Consider the following 17,658-nt stretch of genomic DNA (forward strand, 5'->3'; position numbering starts at 1 on the left):
AAATGATTCCCTTTTCTCTGTAATAATAAAACAGTACCTGTACTTGATCCCAACTAAGATATAATTAATCCTCACTGGAGCCAAATTCTTTTTTTAGCAAACTTAAGGTAGGAGATCCGAATTACAGAAAGATCCGATATCCGAAAAACCCCAGTTCCAAAGCATTCTGGATAACGGGTCCCACACCTGTATCTATGTAATGAAAAATATGTCCTGTTGCATTCTGGGTATGTGAGCACATAGTGTTCTGACATATGTATTTATATACATTGATAAGCAACAAGCAAACAATCATTTATATAACACAGAGTGCTTAAATATGGCTTTTGCCTTCATTTGTACCGCTAATTCCTACTGGTAACTCCTATAAATATTTATAATCCAGACATTGTAGCATCACCGCTACAGACCTTTTTTTATTTTTTTCCCATTGCTTTCGCGCTTGTATTTCAGCAGGACACCGAGATGCTTCCTGCTCATTTGGCAAAAGATTTATGCATCGCAGCTTAAGGAACCCATGGGCAATATAATCCTGAAAATGTATTCTGTTAAAATGAACTACACTGTATTCAATGAATATTCACTTTACTCCAGTAATGATGTGCACATAGCGCTGAGGAGATTAGCTCTTTGGCTCCTGTGAGATCCTACAAGTCACAACAAAACAACCAAAAAAGAAAACGAAAACTCTTTTTGAATTTCTATTGTTATGAATTGTTCAAAGAAAAAAGAACAATATACTTCCTTATCCAGAAACCCGTTATCCAGAAAGTTCCAAATTACGGAAAGGCCATCTCCCATAAACTCCATTATAAGCAAATAATTCTCATTTTTTTTTCATTATTTCCTTTTTCTCTGTAATAATAAAACAGTACCTGTACTTGATCCCAACTAAGATATAATTACCCCTTATTGGGGGCAGAACAGCCCTATTGGGTTTATTTCATGGTTAAATGATTCCCTTTTCTCTGTAATAATAAAACAGTACCTGTACTTGATCCCAACTAAGATATAATTACCCCTTATTGGGGCAGAACAGCCCTATTGGGTTTATTTCATGGTTAAATGATTCCCTTTTCTCTGTAATAATAAAACAGTACCTGTACTTGATCCCAACTAAGATATAATTACCCCTTATTGGGGGCAGAACAGCCCTATTGGGTTTATTTAATGGTTAAATGATTCCCTTTTCTCTGTAATAATAAAACAGTACCTGTACTTGATCCCAACTAAGATATAATTACCCCTTATTGGGGGCAGAACAGTCCTATTGGGTTTATTTAATGGTTAAATGATTCCCTTTTCTCTGTAATAATAAAACAGTACCTGTACTTGATCCCAACTAAGATATAATTACCCCTTATTGGGGGCAGAACAGTCCTATTGGGTTTATTTAATGGTTAAATGATTCCCTTTTCTCTGTAATAATAAAACAGTACCTGTACTTGATCCCAACTAAGATATAATTACCCCTTATTGGGGCAGAACAGCCCTATTGGGTTTATTTAATGGTTAAATGATTCCCTTTTCTCTGTAATAATAAAACAGTACCTGTACTTGATCCCAACTAAGATATAATTACCCCTTATTGGGGGCAGAACAGTCCTATTGGGTTTATTCAATATATAAATGATTTTTAGCAGACTTAAGTTATGGAGATCCAAATTACGGAAAGATCCCTTATCCGGAAAACCCTGGGTCCCGAGCATTCTGGATAACAGGTCCCATACCTGTACAGAATAATTTGGTTTTAAAGTTAACGGTTAAGTTCAACCATTCTGTTTGATACCCCTGAAAAACTCTGCCTCTAATCTGTAATCTTTTTTAGGTAAAAAACCTAGGTCTATAGAGTTCTCTCAATTATTTATTAAAGGCCAAGGTATAACATCAGTCCAACTATTCTGCCCATGAATGTAATTGAGGCACATTACCATAAAATGCATTGAGCTAAATTGGGATGAAATAATAATGAACAGCTTCAGCAGAAAGCTGCAACCTGGGGATGTTTTATTCACTAAAAGCTTAAGGGTCATAGATTCAATATGTTTCATTTTAAAGGGGAACTAAAGCCTAACTAAAGAAGTAGGGCAGAAATGTAGTACATTATGTTTTGGGCTTCTGTACCAGCCCAAGGCACCCACAGCCCTTTAGCAGGGAAGGTCTGAACCCCCAGAGATACCCCAGTAGCCCCCCATATTCTTTTCTGCTGATTCCCATTAGCACCAGTGCAACTGTCACTTACCTGAGCTTAGGGACCGACGCACAATATACTGTATATACAAAATATTAATGTCATAATATAAGGCTGATTAGTACTTAATTGTGAATATTAGCGAGCAAATTTTTTCAGGCATGGATTCACAGCAAATTTCCACATTTTGCCAATGTTTCGCAAAACTTCAGTGAAAATTTGTCACACGTCAAAAAAGTTGTGGGCGTGTCAAATTGGTCGTGGTCGCATCAAAAAAGGAAGCGCACAGCAAATAAAGATGCGCAAGACAAAAAAAGACGCGCAAGACAAAATAAGATGCACGTCAAAACTGTTTTTGCGTATTTTTCGCCGTTTTGCAAATTTTCCTGTCGTTCCGCTAATTTTTCAGAGAAGCAAAACGGGACAGATTCGAAATGAATGATCAGCCCTGTAGCATCAGTTTATATTACAGGCCTATGTAATTTAATCCTTGATCATTTTGTGATGACCCATAAGCTCAGCTTCTCAACAGCTGCCCGAGAACACTGAGGAAGTGGGGGCGGGGCAAAAAAACCCAAAAACCTTCTGACTGAGGAACCAGGTCAGAGAGAATGCTGGGACAAAGGTAGGTAATTCTGGATGTTTAGAGTAATTTTACTGATAGAAAAAAAAAAGGTTTACTTATTCTTTAAACCACGTGAGGAAGAACATTAAGGGGTTCGGCCAAACCCCCAAATCCACCGTAAGGGATTCGGCCGAATACTGAACCGAAACCAAATGATTTAGAAAAAGTTAAATGTTAAACATTTTCCACTTTAGTGTTAATATGGCAATAAGTCATGTGATGATTAGGATTTGAATTTGAGCTTTTATTCCCCAAAATATAATTTCTAAGTAACTTTTCCAAGGCTTACGGGGAAAGAGAGTCGCCAATAAAACGCTGGCTAAAATTACATTGGAAATTGTAAATATTTCTCCTTTGTTCTAACAAGTAAAATCTAATAAGGTGTTTAAATCCCTATTACGAGGCTGTCAGCACAAAATTAGTACATGATGGGTTTAGAGATGCGTGTTGTTCAGAATTTAGCAACGTGTGAAATCAGAATCAGACAAAAGGCTGAAACGGAGAACAATACGGCGGAGAATCATTTTCTTCTTATACAGAAACATCATAAACAAATGAACAAAAACTTGGCTGAAATGTAAATCTCTTTTGAGTAAATGACATCTCCGTGTATCGGCGGCACAGCAATTATTGGAAATAAGGCATCCCTGTATTTAATTGAGAAACATGGGCTTTAGAATGCCTTAGCGGACATTTAAGAGAGTGGAAAACAAAATCATTCTTGTAATTCTAATTTTGTGTCTGTAGCACAGAGTTTGGGTGCACAGTGCTATGAAATGCGTCAGGCTCCAACATGATTCTTTATATTCTTACAAAGGAGAAGGAAAGGTAAAAACTAAGTAAGCTTTATAAGAAAGGTCTATGTAAATACAGCCATAAGCACTCACAGAAACGCTGGAGTCCTCCATCAAAAGAAACACAGGATTTCTTGTCTCCTTTTTTGGGAACATGTTCATGGGGTAACTCAGAAAAATCCTTCATTCCCGGGGCCAGAGTCTGTGCAGTTCCCTCCTCTCTCCCCTCTGCTGCTCCCCCCTCCCATAAGAATTCATAAAATTCACTCCCCCCTCCCTTAGGAATGTGTAATCTGAGCTATAACAGCTAGAGCTGCAGCAGGAAGCTACGGAGGCTAAGCTAAAATGGCAGCTGCTGTCTTAAGCAAACAGAGAAAGCTTCTAAAGCTGTTTATTCTAATGTGGCGAATCTATTGACAGTAAAATGCAAAAATGACTTTCCTTCTCCTTTAAACCCTACAAGAGTTTCTGTTTTAGGCATGGTGTTAGCGGAAACATTATATTATTATGAATAACAGATCCAGTACCTGAATTTCTCTGGATGCAACATCAAAGACATGCTCACATTCAACCCTGCAATATCAGAGCTTGCAATCTAATTTCCCTCCCTGCCATATGCACACAGACACACTGGGGTCAGTCTCCTCAGGAGCCAATCAACATGTCTATATGCTGTGGAATATGGAAAGCGACTGGAACAAACCACTGAAATTCAGACTCTGTGTATTTACTGCCCTAGTTGGAATAAAACCCAATAACCCGTTTCTCAAAGGCAACAATGATAATCATTAGTTTTCCCATAGATTTGGTTAAATATTTACACAATTTTATATTGGACAAAATAATAGATTCTATGTGCATCCCTTGGAAAGAGGAAAAGATCTATAATTATACTATAATAACACTGATATATGACATCCTGTCGGACTTTTCTCTCTCTCTCTCTCTATATATATATATATATATCCTGTATTCTTTCCAATTACTGTTCTTAGAAATATCTGAGTCCTTCGGATAAAAAAAAGGAATGAATTTTTGGCCTTGTGCAAAAGATCCTCTCCTGAATTGTTATCGGAAGCAATAAGAGACAAACTAAGCTGGAAATTCTTATTCAGCAATTGAATTGCTGCACTTCAAATGTCATCTAAATTAATTTTGCTTCCAATTGTCTCATTTTCTGCCGACTTGATACCATGTTTCTGTGACTTAACACAGACTCTACAAAACCTTGTGTGACTTTCCCAAAGGTCTGAAAAAAAGGTGCGGTGCGACCTAACTTCTAAAATAACACGGCGGTGACACATTTAACAATCACGGAACTTGTCTAAAGAAGTGCAAGGGAGAGAAATAATTGAATAGTCTGCTTGCAGAAATAATAATAAAGGACTTGATGTCACAGACAGCTGCCCATAGGAGACATAATTATATGGTATCTCTCTTTTTTTTTTCAGCCCATAAGTGAAAATAGAAGGGCTCATTTACTGACTATAAAATCAGAGTAATTGTGCCTGCTGCAAAGTAGTTTAAAATTGGGAGGACTTGGTAAAATAAGTGCAAATTGGTGCAACTTGCCTGTGCAAGGATAGGGGTGTCATGTACCTTTAAATGAATTTGCTCAATTAAACAAGTGCTGCTTTGGGCACCAGTAGGTGAATCATGTAATGGAAGTTGTGTACTCACTAGGGACATTTTTATAAATGGGCACAAGGGGCATTTGCCTAGTGCTTACCGGATAGGGGGCCCACTAGCACACCTGTAAGGTCTATAATAAGGTTATTGTATAGTTTTGTATCACCAGGGTCGGACTGGGGGGTGGAGGGCCCACCGGGGCTCCCAACCCAGGGGCCCTAGCCGGCCGAGTCCCCTAACCCCGCCCCCAGGGGCCACCCTGACCCCCTCGCAGGGCCCCTCACCCGACGTCCTCCCCTGAGCGTGCATAATTTAACGCATCATCGGAGGAGCGGTCGGGGCAGGGGGAGCACAGGCAAGGGTCGGGTCTGGGCCGCCAGGGCCCACCGGGATTTGGTGGCCCAGTCTGACCCTGTGTATCACCATTTTGTTATTTATCTGCTCCAAGGTCCAGGGCGGCACACCTGTGGATCACGTCTACTTCAGTAAGTGTAGACCGTTTTGACACTGCCTGCCTTACTATATTGAACTTCAAGTGCTTGAGGGTTATTCTATTACAAATTTCTTCAGGTAATGGGGACCCACCAATAAAGTATTGCACGAGGCCTGCTGGTACCTTTAAGCGGCCCTTGTAGTTACATTTGGTCAGTAGAGATGTAGCGAACTAATTCGCGCGAACATTGGGTGTTCGCAAGTTTGCGAACTTTTAGCGATGTTCGCAATTTTGGGTTCGCCTTAGCTGGCGCCAAATTTTGACCTCTCACCCCAGAGCCAGCAGATACATGGCAGCCCAGCAGCCATTTTACATTCTGTCTGTGTGTGCTTGATGAGTTAGCATAGGGAGAGAGCTGTGCAGGGGTTTGAGGGACAGTTTAGGTAGCTTTGCTGGCTAGTAATCTACTTTCTACTGCTCTGTATGTAGCTGCTGTGGGCAGCTGTCCTGCTGATCATCTGCTGTAACCCAATAGTCCTTGTAAGGACTGCTTTTATTTTCTGATTACTGTTACTCTTCTTTTCATTGTGTACTGCAGCTCCGTCTGTGTGTGTTGGAGACAGGTGTGCTGCTCATAGTAGTGCACTAAGCACCAACCACACATTCACATCATTTTTTTCTATTGTGTTTTTTTACTTTGCTACTGTAATTTATAGAGCCCAGTGCTATTAGTCTAGCTGTGTTGGGGACTGGTGTGCTGCTCCTAGTAGTTCATCACCAGCACCAACCAGAGATCACTTTTAAAAAAAAAAAATTTTTTATTTATCTTACTGTTCTTTAACATGTCCAGTGCTGTTTGCTGTTGTTCATTAGAAATGTAGTGTGATTTCTGCCCTTTACAGCACAAAACGCAACGCTGTGTCAACAACGTATTTTTCAGAGAAATTTTTGCCCTTGATCCCCCTCCTGCATGTCACTGTCCAGGTCGTGGCACCCTTTAAACAACTTTAAAATCAGTTTTCTGGCCAGAAATGGCTTTTCTAGGTTTTAAAGTTCGCCTTCTCATTGAAGTCTATGGGGTTCGCAAAGTTCGCAAAAGTTCGCACTTTTTGGCAGAAGTTTGCGAACTTTTTTTGTGAGGTTCGCTACATCTCTATTGGTCAGTATAGCTAATAGGTACAGCACTCCTTTGCGTTCAGCCCTGTTCCTCGTGCACTAATGCGGAGCCAACTGTCAAATTGGTCAACATAGCTACTATAGATAATTGCAAGTAGGCAAATTGTGTATGCAACACTCTTTACTTACACAACTTACACTATGAATAACTATACAACACATTTATATAGAATTAACAATTCTGTACCATGCTATTTTCTTAGAACAGGAACATTAATTATCCTCATACACCATTAGCATTTTAGGATAATGAGATATTTGATGGGTCTTTTCATTTGAGCCCCATGCCGTATTCTAGCGTATATATCGAGTAGCAGAGTTTAATCTGCAGGAACCTATTTTAAGATGGCAGATTCAAGGGGAAGAAGCAACTATTCATCACTTGAATTCTAAGCTGCACCGAGACTTGTTTGACTTTACAAGTAGGAAAGCCTGGCAGAACCATATAGGACATCTGGGACATTGAATTATATGTGTGCATATTAAAAATAGATGTGGCAGTAGAATTTATGCACAGTGATTAAATATATATGTGCAGGGGCATAAATATCTCAATCCATTAGAGATATTATCTGAATAATAATCACACAGGCAGAATGACACTTTCCTTCACAATATAATGCTATTATTATCCCATTATTACCATTATCTCTATCAATAGTAGCGCTTCCATGGTAACTTATTTACAGCACATACATTTCTCAATAGTCATCTAAAAAAACATCAAATTGGGATGGGTTAGTGACCATAAATACTATATTATGAGGCTAATGGTGCGTGGAGTGGTTTGAGGCAATTTGCCTGTTGTGGCAGGGAAGACTAACAAAGACCAACAAGCAAGTGAGATATTTTCACAGTGCATTGCCTTCCTGCTATAAAATGTTTATTTTTGTGATTCCCTAGCAGGGTTTCTAATTCATATATGGGTTATTATAATCTGCTTTTCTTCAGTTGGTCCAAATGGCGAGACTGCCCAGGACTCTGTAGATAGTTGTAGACAGGAATAGGGGTATATTTTACATATGGTATGGACGACAATGGAAGTGCCATGCCAATTTCTATCACCATTGCCCAACCTGTAGTCCTTTAGTTGGCTAAAGGGGAACTCCAACTTCTGAAGCAAATTTATTTAAGAGCCCCTCACAACACAGAAACCCCTAATATCCATATCCCTGTAATCTGTTCCTTCAAAAAGTATGAATAAATACCATTTATATATGCTGAAATCCAACTGCAAATCAGTTCTTCTCTTTCTGCATCATTTGAAATCCTGGCAGGGGAGGAGGGGCTAAATCAGTGATGTTACAAATTGTAACAACTTCTCTACACATCTTCTGTACACATCACATGTGCAGGGGATTGTGGGATTGGGAGGATGCAGGCTGAAGGCAGGCTGAGGACAGGCGACTACTGTTACATTTTATTTGAGTCACAAAGTAGTCAGCCAATCAGCAGGGGAACAGGGGGCGGGGCTTAGGGAACTGTTCCAAACCATATTATTACATTAAAAATCATGTAAAGGCTGCATATTTGTTAATTGATGTATTTTGCAAAGTTGTGTTTAGGTGGAGTTCCCCTTTAAGCCCAAAAACAGCTGTAGGGACAGTAGATTGTACAGCGTGCGGTATATGTTGGTACTTTATAAATAAATGTTAATAATAATAATAATAACAAGAGATAGATAGACAGTCCTGCTTTATACAGGTATCGGATCCTTTATCCGGAAACCCGTTATCCAGAAAGCTCCGAATTAAGGAAAGACTCCATTTTAATCAAATAATTCAGAATTTTAAAACCAATTTCCTTTTTCTCTGTAATAATAAAACAGTACCTGTACTTGATCCCAACTAAGATATAATTACCCCCTTATTGGGGCAGAACAGCCCTATTGGGTTTATTTAATGGTTAAATGATTCCCTTTTCTCTGTAATAATAAAACAGTACCTGTACTTGATCCCAACTAAGATATAATTACCCCTTATTGGGGGCAGAACAGCCCTATTGGGTTTATTTAATGGTTAAATGATTCCCTTTTCTCTGTAATAATAAAACAGTACCTGTACTTGATCCCAACTAAGATATAATTACCCCTTATTGGGGGCAGAACAGCCCTATTGGGTTTATTTAATGGTTAAATGATTCCCTTTTCTCTGTAATAATAAAACAGTACCTGTACTTGATCCCAACTAAGATATAATTACCCCTTATTGGGGGCAGAACAGCCCTATTGGGTTTATTTAATGGTTAAATGATTCCCTTTTCTCTGTAATAATAAAACAGTACCTGTACTTGATCCCAACTAAGATATAATTACCCCTTATTGGATGCAAAACAATCCTATTGGGTTTAATTAATGGTTTATTGATTTTTTAGTAGACTTAAGATATGGAGATCTAAATTACAGAAATACCCCTTATCCAGAATACCCTTGGTCCCGAGCATTCTGGATAATGGTTCCTATACCTGTTTAAATAATAGGGCTTGCTTAGCAGAAATAGTGGACGTCAGCAAGGCTGATATATAAAACTAACTATGACCCTTATGGGAAAAGGAATTGTAGTGTAGATAATGATATTGCAATGAATATTGCCTAGCTGTGTCTATATTAAAGGGAATGCTGCATAACTTTAAAGGTTTTGGGACACACTGGGCCAGATAAACAACAGATGCGATAGAACAGAGATAAATGAAAGGACAATGACCAGGTAAACAACAGATGCAACACAACAGAGATAAATGAGGGGTGATGCTCGCTTACACAGGTCATGCCAGCACTTGTAAGCCTTGACTTCCCCCGAAATATCAAAGCGTTTCTACTGCAGTCCATAAAAAGGCTTTCAGGAGTATTAATAGCCAGAGCGCCATAATTCAGCCGCAGAGCAAATCTTGCCATATTGGGAATACAGAATTCGAAATGAGGTGCCTGACAGAGCAATACGATTGTTTTATACGAGTGTATTAAACACCAAGGTAAAGAACTCATTGGCAATATTTTCATCCACGGAAAGCAGGTTGGAATCTACCGCTAACTCTGGGCAAATATTATAGAAACAAAATGCAGAGCTGTGTTTTTGGAGGTTTTCAGACAACTGCAGTCGCCCTGGACCCCACAAGTTGTTTAGAGCAGTGATCCCCAACCAGTGGCTCAGGGGCAACATGTTAAAACACCAACCCCTTGGATGTTGCTCCCAGTGGCCTCAAAGCAGGGGTTTATTTTTGAATTCCTGACTTGGGGGCAAGTTTTGATTGCATAAAACCAGGTCAAAATGCCAAACAGAGCCTCCTGTAGGCTGCCATCCACAGAGAGGCTACCACATAGCCAATGGCTGCTCTTATTTTGCTCCCCAAGGATCTTTTTATGCTTGTGTTGCTCCCCAACTCTCTTTACAGTTGAATGTGGCTCATAGGTAAAAAATGGTTGGGGATCCCTGGTTTAGAGACTGTTTTTAGAAGCAATTTTCAGAACAAACAGTGCAGTTTTGGGTTTGAGTCCTTACTAATGATATTAATGAGCTGGAGAGAGTGCAGAGACTGCAACTAAACTGGTAAAGGGGATGGAAGGGTTAAACTATGAGATAAGACTGTCAAAGCTGGGGGTTTTCTCTTTGGAAAAAAGGTGCTTGTGATTCTCTTTGCAAGTAAATTAGCAGACATTATAGACAGCTAACAGCAACATTTTTTCATATAGAGAAGAACACGAACCAAAGGCTGCCCCTTTGAAGATCTGAACTTATATTAGAAGCAGCATAGGTGGCAGTTAAGTCATGAAATTCCCTTCCAGGTAATATTGTGATGGCAGATTCTATTAATGCCTATAAGAGGAGCTTGGGTGATTAAGCAAGCATAATATCCAAGACTATTGTGATCTTTAGATGTACAGCTAGTTAGTATAGGCATTAGTATACAAAGTAAATATATGTAAGTGTATAGATAGATTGGTATAAGTAGGCACTGGGGTTTGTTTGGAGGGATTGAAATTGATGGACTTTGGTCTTTCTTTCAACTATGAAACTATGCATGCTAATACAACTCATTTGGATCCAGGTTCTGTATGGCTGGAATGTGAAGGCAAGGATACAGTAAGAAAGGTCTCATTCTGTTACTAGTGCTCCTATAATGTAGTTTATTGTAACATCACTAGAAATCATATGGACCAAGACCACCTAGAATAGAGAGGAACAAACAAGCCCCATCGAAGAAACACATCATTTTTATCTTGTAATCAATAAAGAAGTAAAAATTTCTAACCTCTTGTTCTGCCTTACGGCTTTCTCCCCTTTCATCCAGGAGATGGACGGCTTCGGAGAGGCAGAAGGTTTGCATTCCAGGACAACTTCCTTGCCTTTCGTTATGACAACTGTTTTTTGCTTTTGGCTTAACTCGAATGTTGGAGCTGACGCTAAAATTATGGGTAAAAAAAAAAATCAGGAAAAAAGATGAAATGAATCGACAGATATGAAACACCACAGTTTGTGAAGAATCTAAAGAATTCTATCAAAGTGAACCCCCAGGCTTCTTCCATTAGAAATACCACTGCCTGTTAAGGCTACGATTTTGTTAGTAGAGTGTAATCATTTGATAGTGTAGAGCAGTGATCCCTAACCAGTGGTTCTTGAGCAACATGTTGCTCACCAACCCCTTGGATGTTGCTCCCAGTAAAGCAGGGGCTTATTTTTGTTTTTTGAATTCCTGGCTTGGGGCAAGTTTTGGTTGCATACAAACCAATTGTACTGCCAAACAGAGTCTCCTGTAGGCTTCCAGTCCATATAGCAGCTACCAAATAGCCAATCATAGCCCTTATTTGGCACCCTCATGAACATTTTTCATGCTTTTGTTGCTCTCCAACTCGTTTTACATTTGAGTGTGGCTCAGGGTTAAAAAAGGTTGGGGATCCCTGGTGTAGAGCTATGAAGGAATATTGGCAGGTACTTCCATGGATGAGCAGCAAGGAGTCCACTCTTGCCTCACTTGTGAGTCTGGCATTAAAATAAAAACCCTATATTTTACAGTATTAACCACAAAAAATAATCCTATAGATTAAAGGATAAGCTTCATTTTCCAACTGTAAAACTTGTGACGACTAGGTGAGAAACGTTGTGCTCCATTATTTAGGGTAGAAATGCATGCTTATACTCAGTAAGGGTTAGGACTCAGTGGTCAGTGTTCTACACATCTATAATTTTTGTAAAGGAGGCCGTGCTGTGGCTTCATAGCTAGATAGGAGCTGTAGAGACATTCTATTGAAGACACAACATGGACTGTCACCTAATTAGGGTTTAGGCCATGATAGGAACTTATCTGGCGTACCCTAGAGGAGATAGATACTTGGCATAGTGATGGCCTAATGTGCCCTGATTATATTGTATTTCAAGGTGCTTTTCAGAGACCAATAGAACTGCAGAAGGTCCCTGGTACAGGTATGGAACCCATTATCCAGAATGCTCGGGACCTGGGGTTTTCCGGATAAGGGATCGTTGCAGATAAGATAAATAATCAAGATTTCTATTAAAAAAAATGTCTTAAACATAAATCTGATTTACAATAGGTTCTAGCTTTGTCTACATGTGCACTTTGAACTGAGCATAGGTTACTGAAGCAGCCCACAACATGAGCTGTAAGCCAGCAGAACAGAATATGGGTAGCTACGGGGGTATATTTGGAAGTGCTAGTGGCCTTTAGCTAGTTCTTAAGTCCTATACATGTAATATAGAATTTATAGCCCAATCCTTCATTGAGCTTTAGTGCTTCTTTAATTTTAAATTTGTTTCTCCTGTGTCTTTTCTGACACAGTTCTAGTTCTTGGTTAGTTCACTTTGTAAAGCATTTTAGCATGACTGGCATACAAATACATTTTCAATCAAAATGACCCCAACATGATTACCATGCAGTATTAGCAGTTGGAAAGTAATAGAGAGCACAGTGTTTTCCAGAGCTCCCTCTACTGGACAAAGAAAATCCCTGCGGTTACAAGCACAGCGCTAAGGTAATAACGACACATACTATCAGTTGAAAACATATTATTGTAGCACACTAATTCTATCATATGTGTACCACATCCCCACATTGCAGCCTTGTTACTGGTTAAGGGGTCCCCATAGCTACTTACCTAAAACCTTAAGCTCTGCGCTGCCATAGATGATCCCATATATATTTTCTGCCAAGCACTGGTACATTCCCGCGTCTGACTGATTCACATTATGGATTGTCAGCATTCCATTAACCATCTCAATCCTGTTCTGTAATATAAAGTAAAGCTCTGTTAAATCAGCAATTACTGCTGCATGTAAGGAATGAGTCGGCAGCCTGTACCTATGCAAAGCCTGACACTATTAAAAATAATTATCGTTATTATTTGTATTAAGTGGTAAAGACTGACACTATTATGATTACTCTAACAATTACAACCTCTTCCTGGCCCCATGTTTAGTAAAATTTGAAGACCAGCGGAAGGCTACAGAAATGGTATGTGCCTAGCGACCTCCCACCCCATGCATGTGCTTCTTCTGCCCACCCCTAGTTCAGGCAAGTAGCATTCACTAGTTATTTGTTTGAAATCCAACATCTAATTGGTTACTAGACCTCGTGCAAACTTTGCAACTACTATAACATTACCCTATAAATTTGCTTTCTGCCAACAGTGAGACAGAGGTTGCAACATAGTGTAAGGACAAGGATTAACCCTATAGCTTTAAACTCTACCTTCCTTATTTCCATTGTTACTGGGCAGAAGCCCATGGATTTTTCCTATTTAAATATTGTACTTTATTGGCCCATAGGTATGACTACTTCCTGCCACACTTTAATATAGCGTTTGGTTAGGGGTGGAACTTCCTCTTTGGCCTTCAGCAGTTGATCTGTATGGATGTGCTCCAGGAAGCCTGGGATCAACATGTCCCAGAAGTGTTCTGCCCTAGAGAAAGCTACCATCTCTTGTGAAGTTGGGGAGCAGGGGCCCCATTAACGAGGATTAATTATTGCACAATAGATATATGTTATAACACTTTATAGGAAAGTGAGATAGTCAGTTATAGCTAGAAAGAGCAGCTTCTTGGCTCCAACTAGGAGAGATAGCTGGGAGTATAACCCTTTACAGGCTCTGCTGCTTTATTGAGGGGACTGCAGTAGTGACAAGGGTATTAGGCATAGTCTTCTCCCTGATCCACATCTGCTGTATGGAATCCAGTCCACTAAACTGGAAACTACCCAAGCTACTCTCCGCAGTGGTGCATCTTTCCATTACTTGCACGACATTAAACCTGCATCTTCTGATATACAACTGTTGTGAGTATTTGCTGAACCCTGCATATCTTTCCATTGTCTTGGACAATAAACCAAGTTCAGTTTTGTTGCAAAAAGCTTCTGACATCCTTAATTGTCCCTTTTACTTACTTTATTAGATCTCGCAGTGGGAGTTGTTATTCAATAACATCATCCATAATAATCCATTTCACATAATTGGGGTACACAGAGAGTCCAATGTACCCCATGCTCTAATCCACCCTGAGCTTGTTTGTATTACAGCCAAAAAGAAGTTACAGTAGGTTGTTGAAAAAAATACATCTGGCACTTCCCGCTCAGTAAACACCACCCAAATTCTTAGGATTGATTCTCATGGGTTAACAGTATATGAATATTCCCTGGAAAAGAGATTAAGCAGCTGCCTACACGGTGCAAAGCTGACAGCTATAATGACATATTTCTCTGGGGCTAAATGTCACAATTGCACAATACTTATACATTTCCCCAGTCTAATGGCATTTTTTCTCATGTGAAGTTTAGAAGCGAGGACGCAACATGGCATCTTTATAATAGAAGTCCACGAGAGATTCAAATCCGCATCTCAGTAAAGCAGAAGGGTACAGCTTCATGGGAAAAAGGCAAGCATCAAGTGCAGTGCCATAACTGGAAAGCCCCCGGGGTAGAAGAAAACAAGCAACATCAAATGGAATTGACAAAGAATTAGTTTGATTAATGCATTTTGCAGGTATCTCTGTGATCTGAAACAGATGGCACAGAGGCCTATATGCAAAATGCACCGAACGTGGCCTTTTTTGTACTTTGCACACTGCGTAGGGCATTATAGATAACCCCTATTGACTTGAGGTATAAAACGCCATGTATCTGTATTATAGAGGTGAGTGTATTTCCCCTCAATGCCAGATCCTTGTTTGTTCCAGACCGCCCTGGACTGGCAATCTGTGGATTCTGGCAAATGCCAAAAGGGCTGCTGTAAGATGCCATAGACAGTCACTATTTATTGGGCTTGTTGGGCCTTGAATCCCAGTCCAGACCTGGTTCTGGAGCAGGTGTATTTGTGCTTACCAACAAGTTATCTAATAGCACTGTACCTGTGGCATCAAGGGAAGGCCATTCTTCAGCCAACGGTATATGGGCCTTGGCTTTGCTTCAGCCTTGCATTCCCAACGGAGCTGGTCTCCACTATCCAACTGGGTGTCGTTAATCTTCTCAATCCACTGAGGCTGTGCTGGAAAGAGAAAAGTAATTTCCAACATTTAATGAAGTCGGAATGAAAATAAATACTTCTGAAACTATTTAAAGTGAAATTGGATTCTAAATTTAATTTATTTGACATATTTGGTTTGACCACAATAGAATCCCATTGGAAACTTTATATGCACTCAACGTTAGCTTCGAGCGAACGGCCAGACAACTTGGTTAGTATAGGGAACTCATAAATAAAACCTAATATGTCTTAAATTTCCCGGTCCCTTTATTAAATGTGCTGTTTCAAGAGCAAATGCAATTAAATGAAATTGGGTTTTACTGAAGTTCTCACGGTGAGTCAATAAACCATTCACTTTATGTTTTTTAAACAAAATACTATACTTTCATTAAAGAGGAAATTTCACTACCATTATGGATCAAGCATTCAGTCAGATACAGACCAGCCTGATTTAATCTCAACCAAATGAATGCCTTTACTAATAAGCCTGCAGCACAGTGTGATGGAACCAAGATGGATAATGCTTTTGCACTGATGACAGCCCCATCCATGCTGTCCAGTAGAAATCTTCGCATACTCAACTGAAGCAATGGCCCCCTGAAGACCAAGCCTCAATGTGCTTCAGTTCAGAAAATCAATTATCTTTGTGGTCAATGTGTGTTACTGTGCTTAGATAGTGTTTTCCGAACCATATTAGTGGTTTAGCATCGAGCGCAATGGTTGGAGGTATAGGACCAGAGTATTCTCCAGTGCTTCTCAGGTAACCCATACATTTAGTTGGTTACAGCTAGTGATGAGCAAATTTTTTCACCAGGCATGGATTTGCCTTTGGTGAATTGTTTAGCAAAACTTCTGTGAAAATTCGCCATGGGAAAATTTGTCTAGCTGAATTTTTTTTGTTGCACGTGAAACTGGGCGCGGTCACTAATACAGAATCCTGTCTAGAGCTCATTATGAAATGGCAATGGAATCACATTTTAGACCTTCTACATAAAGGGGCGGTTCACCTTTGAATAACTTTTAATATGTTATAGCAAGTCCTAGTCCTAGTTACTTCACAATTGCCCTTCATAATATATTTTTTATAGTTTTTGAATTATTTGCCTTCCTCTTCTGCATCTTTCCAGCTTTCAAATGGGGGTCACTGACCACGACAGCTAAAAAAAACTATCGCTCTGTGAGGCTACAATTTTAATGTTACCTTTTATACCTTATCTTTCTACTCAGGCCCCCTCTTATTCATACCCCAGTCAATACTAATCAGTAGCTTTTGTTTGGTATTACAAGGAGTGTATAGATTAATTGGAAGAAAACAAAATATGAGTAGGGACCCATCAAAAAATATGTAAAAAGTGACAAAGTTAATAAAAGGTATGGAAGATCTCAATAAAGAAAGACTGGCCAAGATAGGTCTGTTCACATTGGAGAAGAGGACCTTAAGGGGGGGGGGGGGGGAGATAATCACTACATATAAATATATAAGGAAACTATACAATAAATTCTCTGATGTTTTATATACCAATATATCTTCCCACAGAGCAAAAGGTCAGATCTGAAGAAAAAACTTGTTACGTGGTTCTTTCTTGTTCAGTGTTCAACTGTTCAACCGTTATTAACATTACTCCAACCATGTTGTGTTTCATCTCTGACAACAAAATTAGGACTTATAAATAAAATATTATTTCTGCAGTTAAGAATATCTTGCGTGTTTTCCTTCAAAACATTATTGTGCCCCCCCTCTGGCATATTATAACTCTCACAGCAGCAAATAAACTATATTCATTGTGGTGGAATTGATAAGCTGATGAAGAAAAGCCTGCTGTTTTCTTTAATTGCTCAGCTAGTGGTAAAATTAGCCAGCTGGGTCATCTTCTAAAGAACATCCAGGAATGACTGACTGTTGTAAACCCTGCGGGGTCTTTTGGGAGCTTAAAAAAAGGATTATTAGATGGAGGAACCTTGACATGGTCCTCTGCTGAAGGTCTGTAACCTAGTTACTTGTAAACGTCCCTATTCGTTCTTTAAGATCAAATAAGATGAAGTTGTATGGAGAGATGAACCTCTTGGCTGAGACAGGACTGGGATTACTATAACCAGTAAAGTCACAAAAGTCCAACAAGGAGAAACTGAATTGATAGGGACTGATGTGAGCACTGCCATTGAAGTGAAGAAAAGATTAAGAAAAGCCTGCTGATTTCTTTAATTGCTCAGCTAGTGGTAAAATTAGCCAGCAGGGTCATCTTCTAAAGAACATCCAGGAATGACAGACTGTTATAACCCCTGAGGGGTCTTTTAGGAGCTGTAAAAAAGGATTATTAGATGGAGGAACCTTGACATGGTGCTCTG

At 39.5% G+C, this 17,658-nt stretch overlaps 1 protein-coding gene across 1 annotated transcript in view; it reads right to left on the minus strand.

Annotated features, from left to right (window-relative positions):
* The window catches only part of cntn5 (contactin 5), a 778,158-nt gene that overhangs the window by 166,933 nt on the left and 593,567 nt on the right, over nucleotides 1–17,658 (minus strand). Inside the window, exons 12-14 of the mRNA XM_018091747.2 lie at nucleotides 15,197–15,333; nucleotides 12,955–13,084; nucleotides 11,097–11,247 (exon numbers count right to left, since the gene is read on the minus strand). Of these exons, the coding sequence (XP_017947236.1) occupies nucleotides 11,097–11,247; nucleotides 12,955–13,084; nucleotides 15,197–15,333 (418 nt within the window). The remainder of the gene's footprint in view (nucleotides 1–11,096; nucleotides 11,248–12,954; nucleotides 13,085–15,196; nucleotides 15,334–17,658) is intronic.

The sequence above is a fragment of the Xenopus tropicalis genome, chromosome 2, assembly GCF_000004195.4.
Source record: "Xenopus tropicalis strain Nigerian chromosome 2, UCB_Xtro_10.0, whole genome shotgun sequence".
Classification (NCBI taxonomy): Eukaryota; Metazoa; Chordata; class Amphibia; order Anura; family Pipidae; genus Xenopus; species Xenopus tropicalis.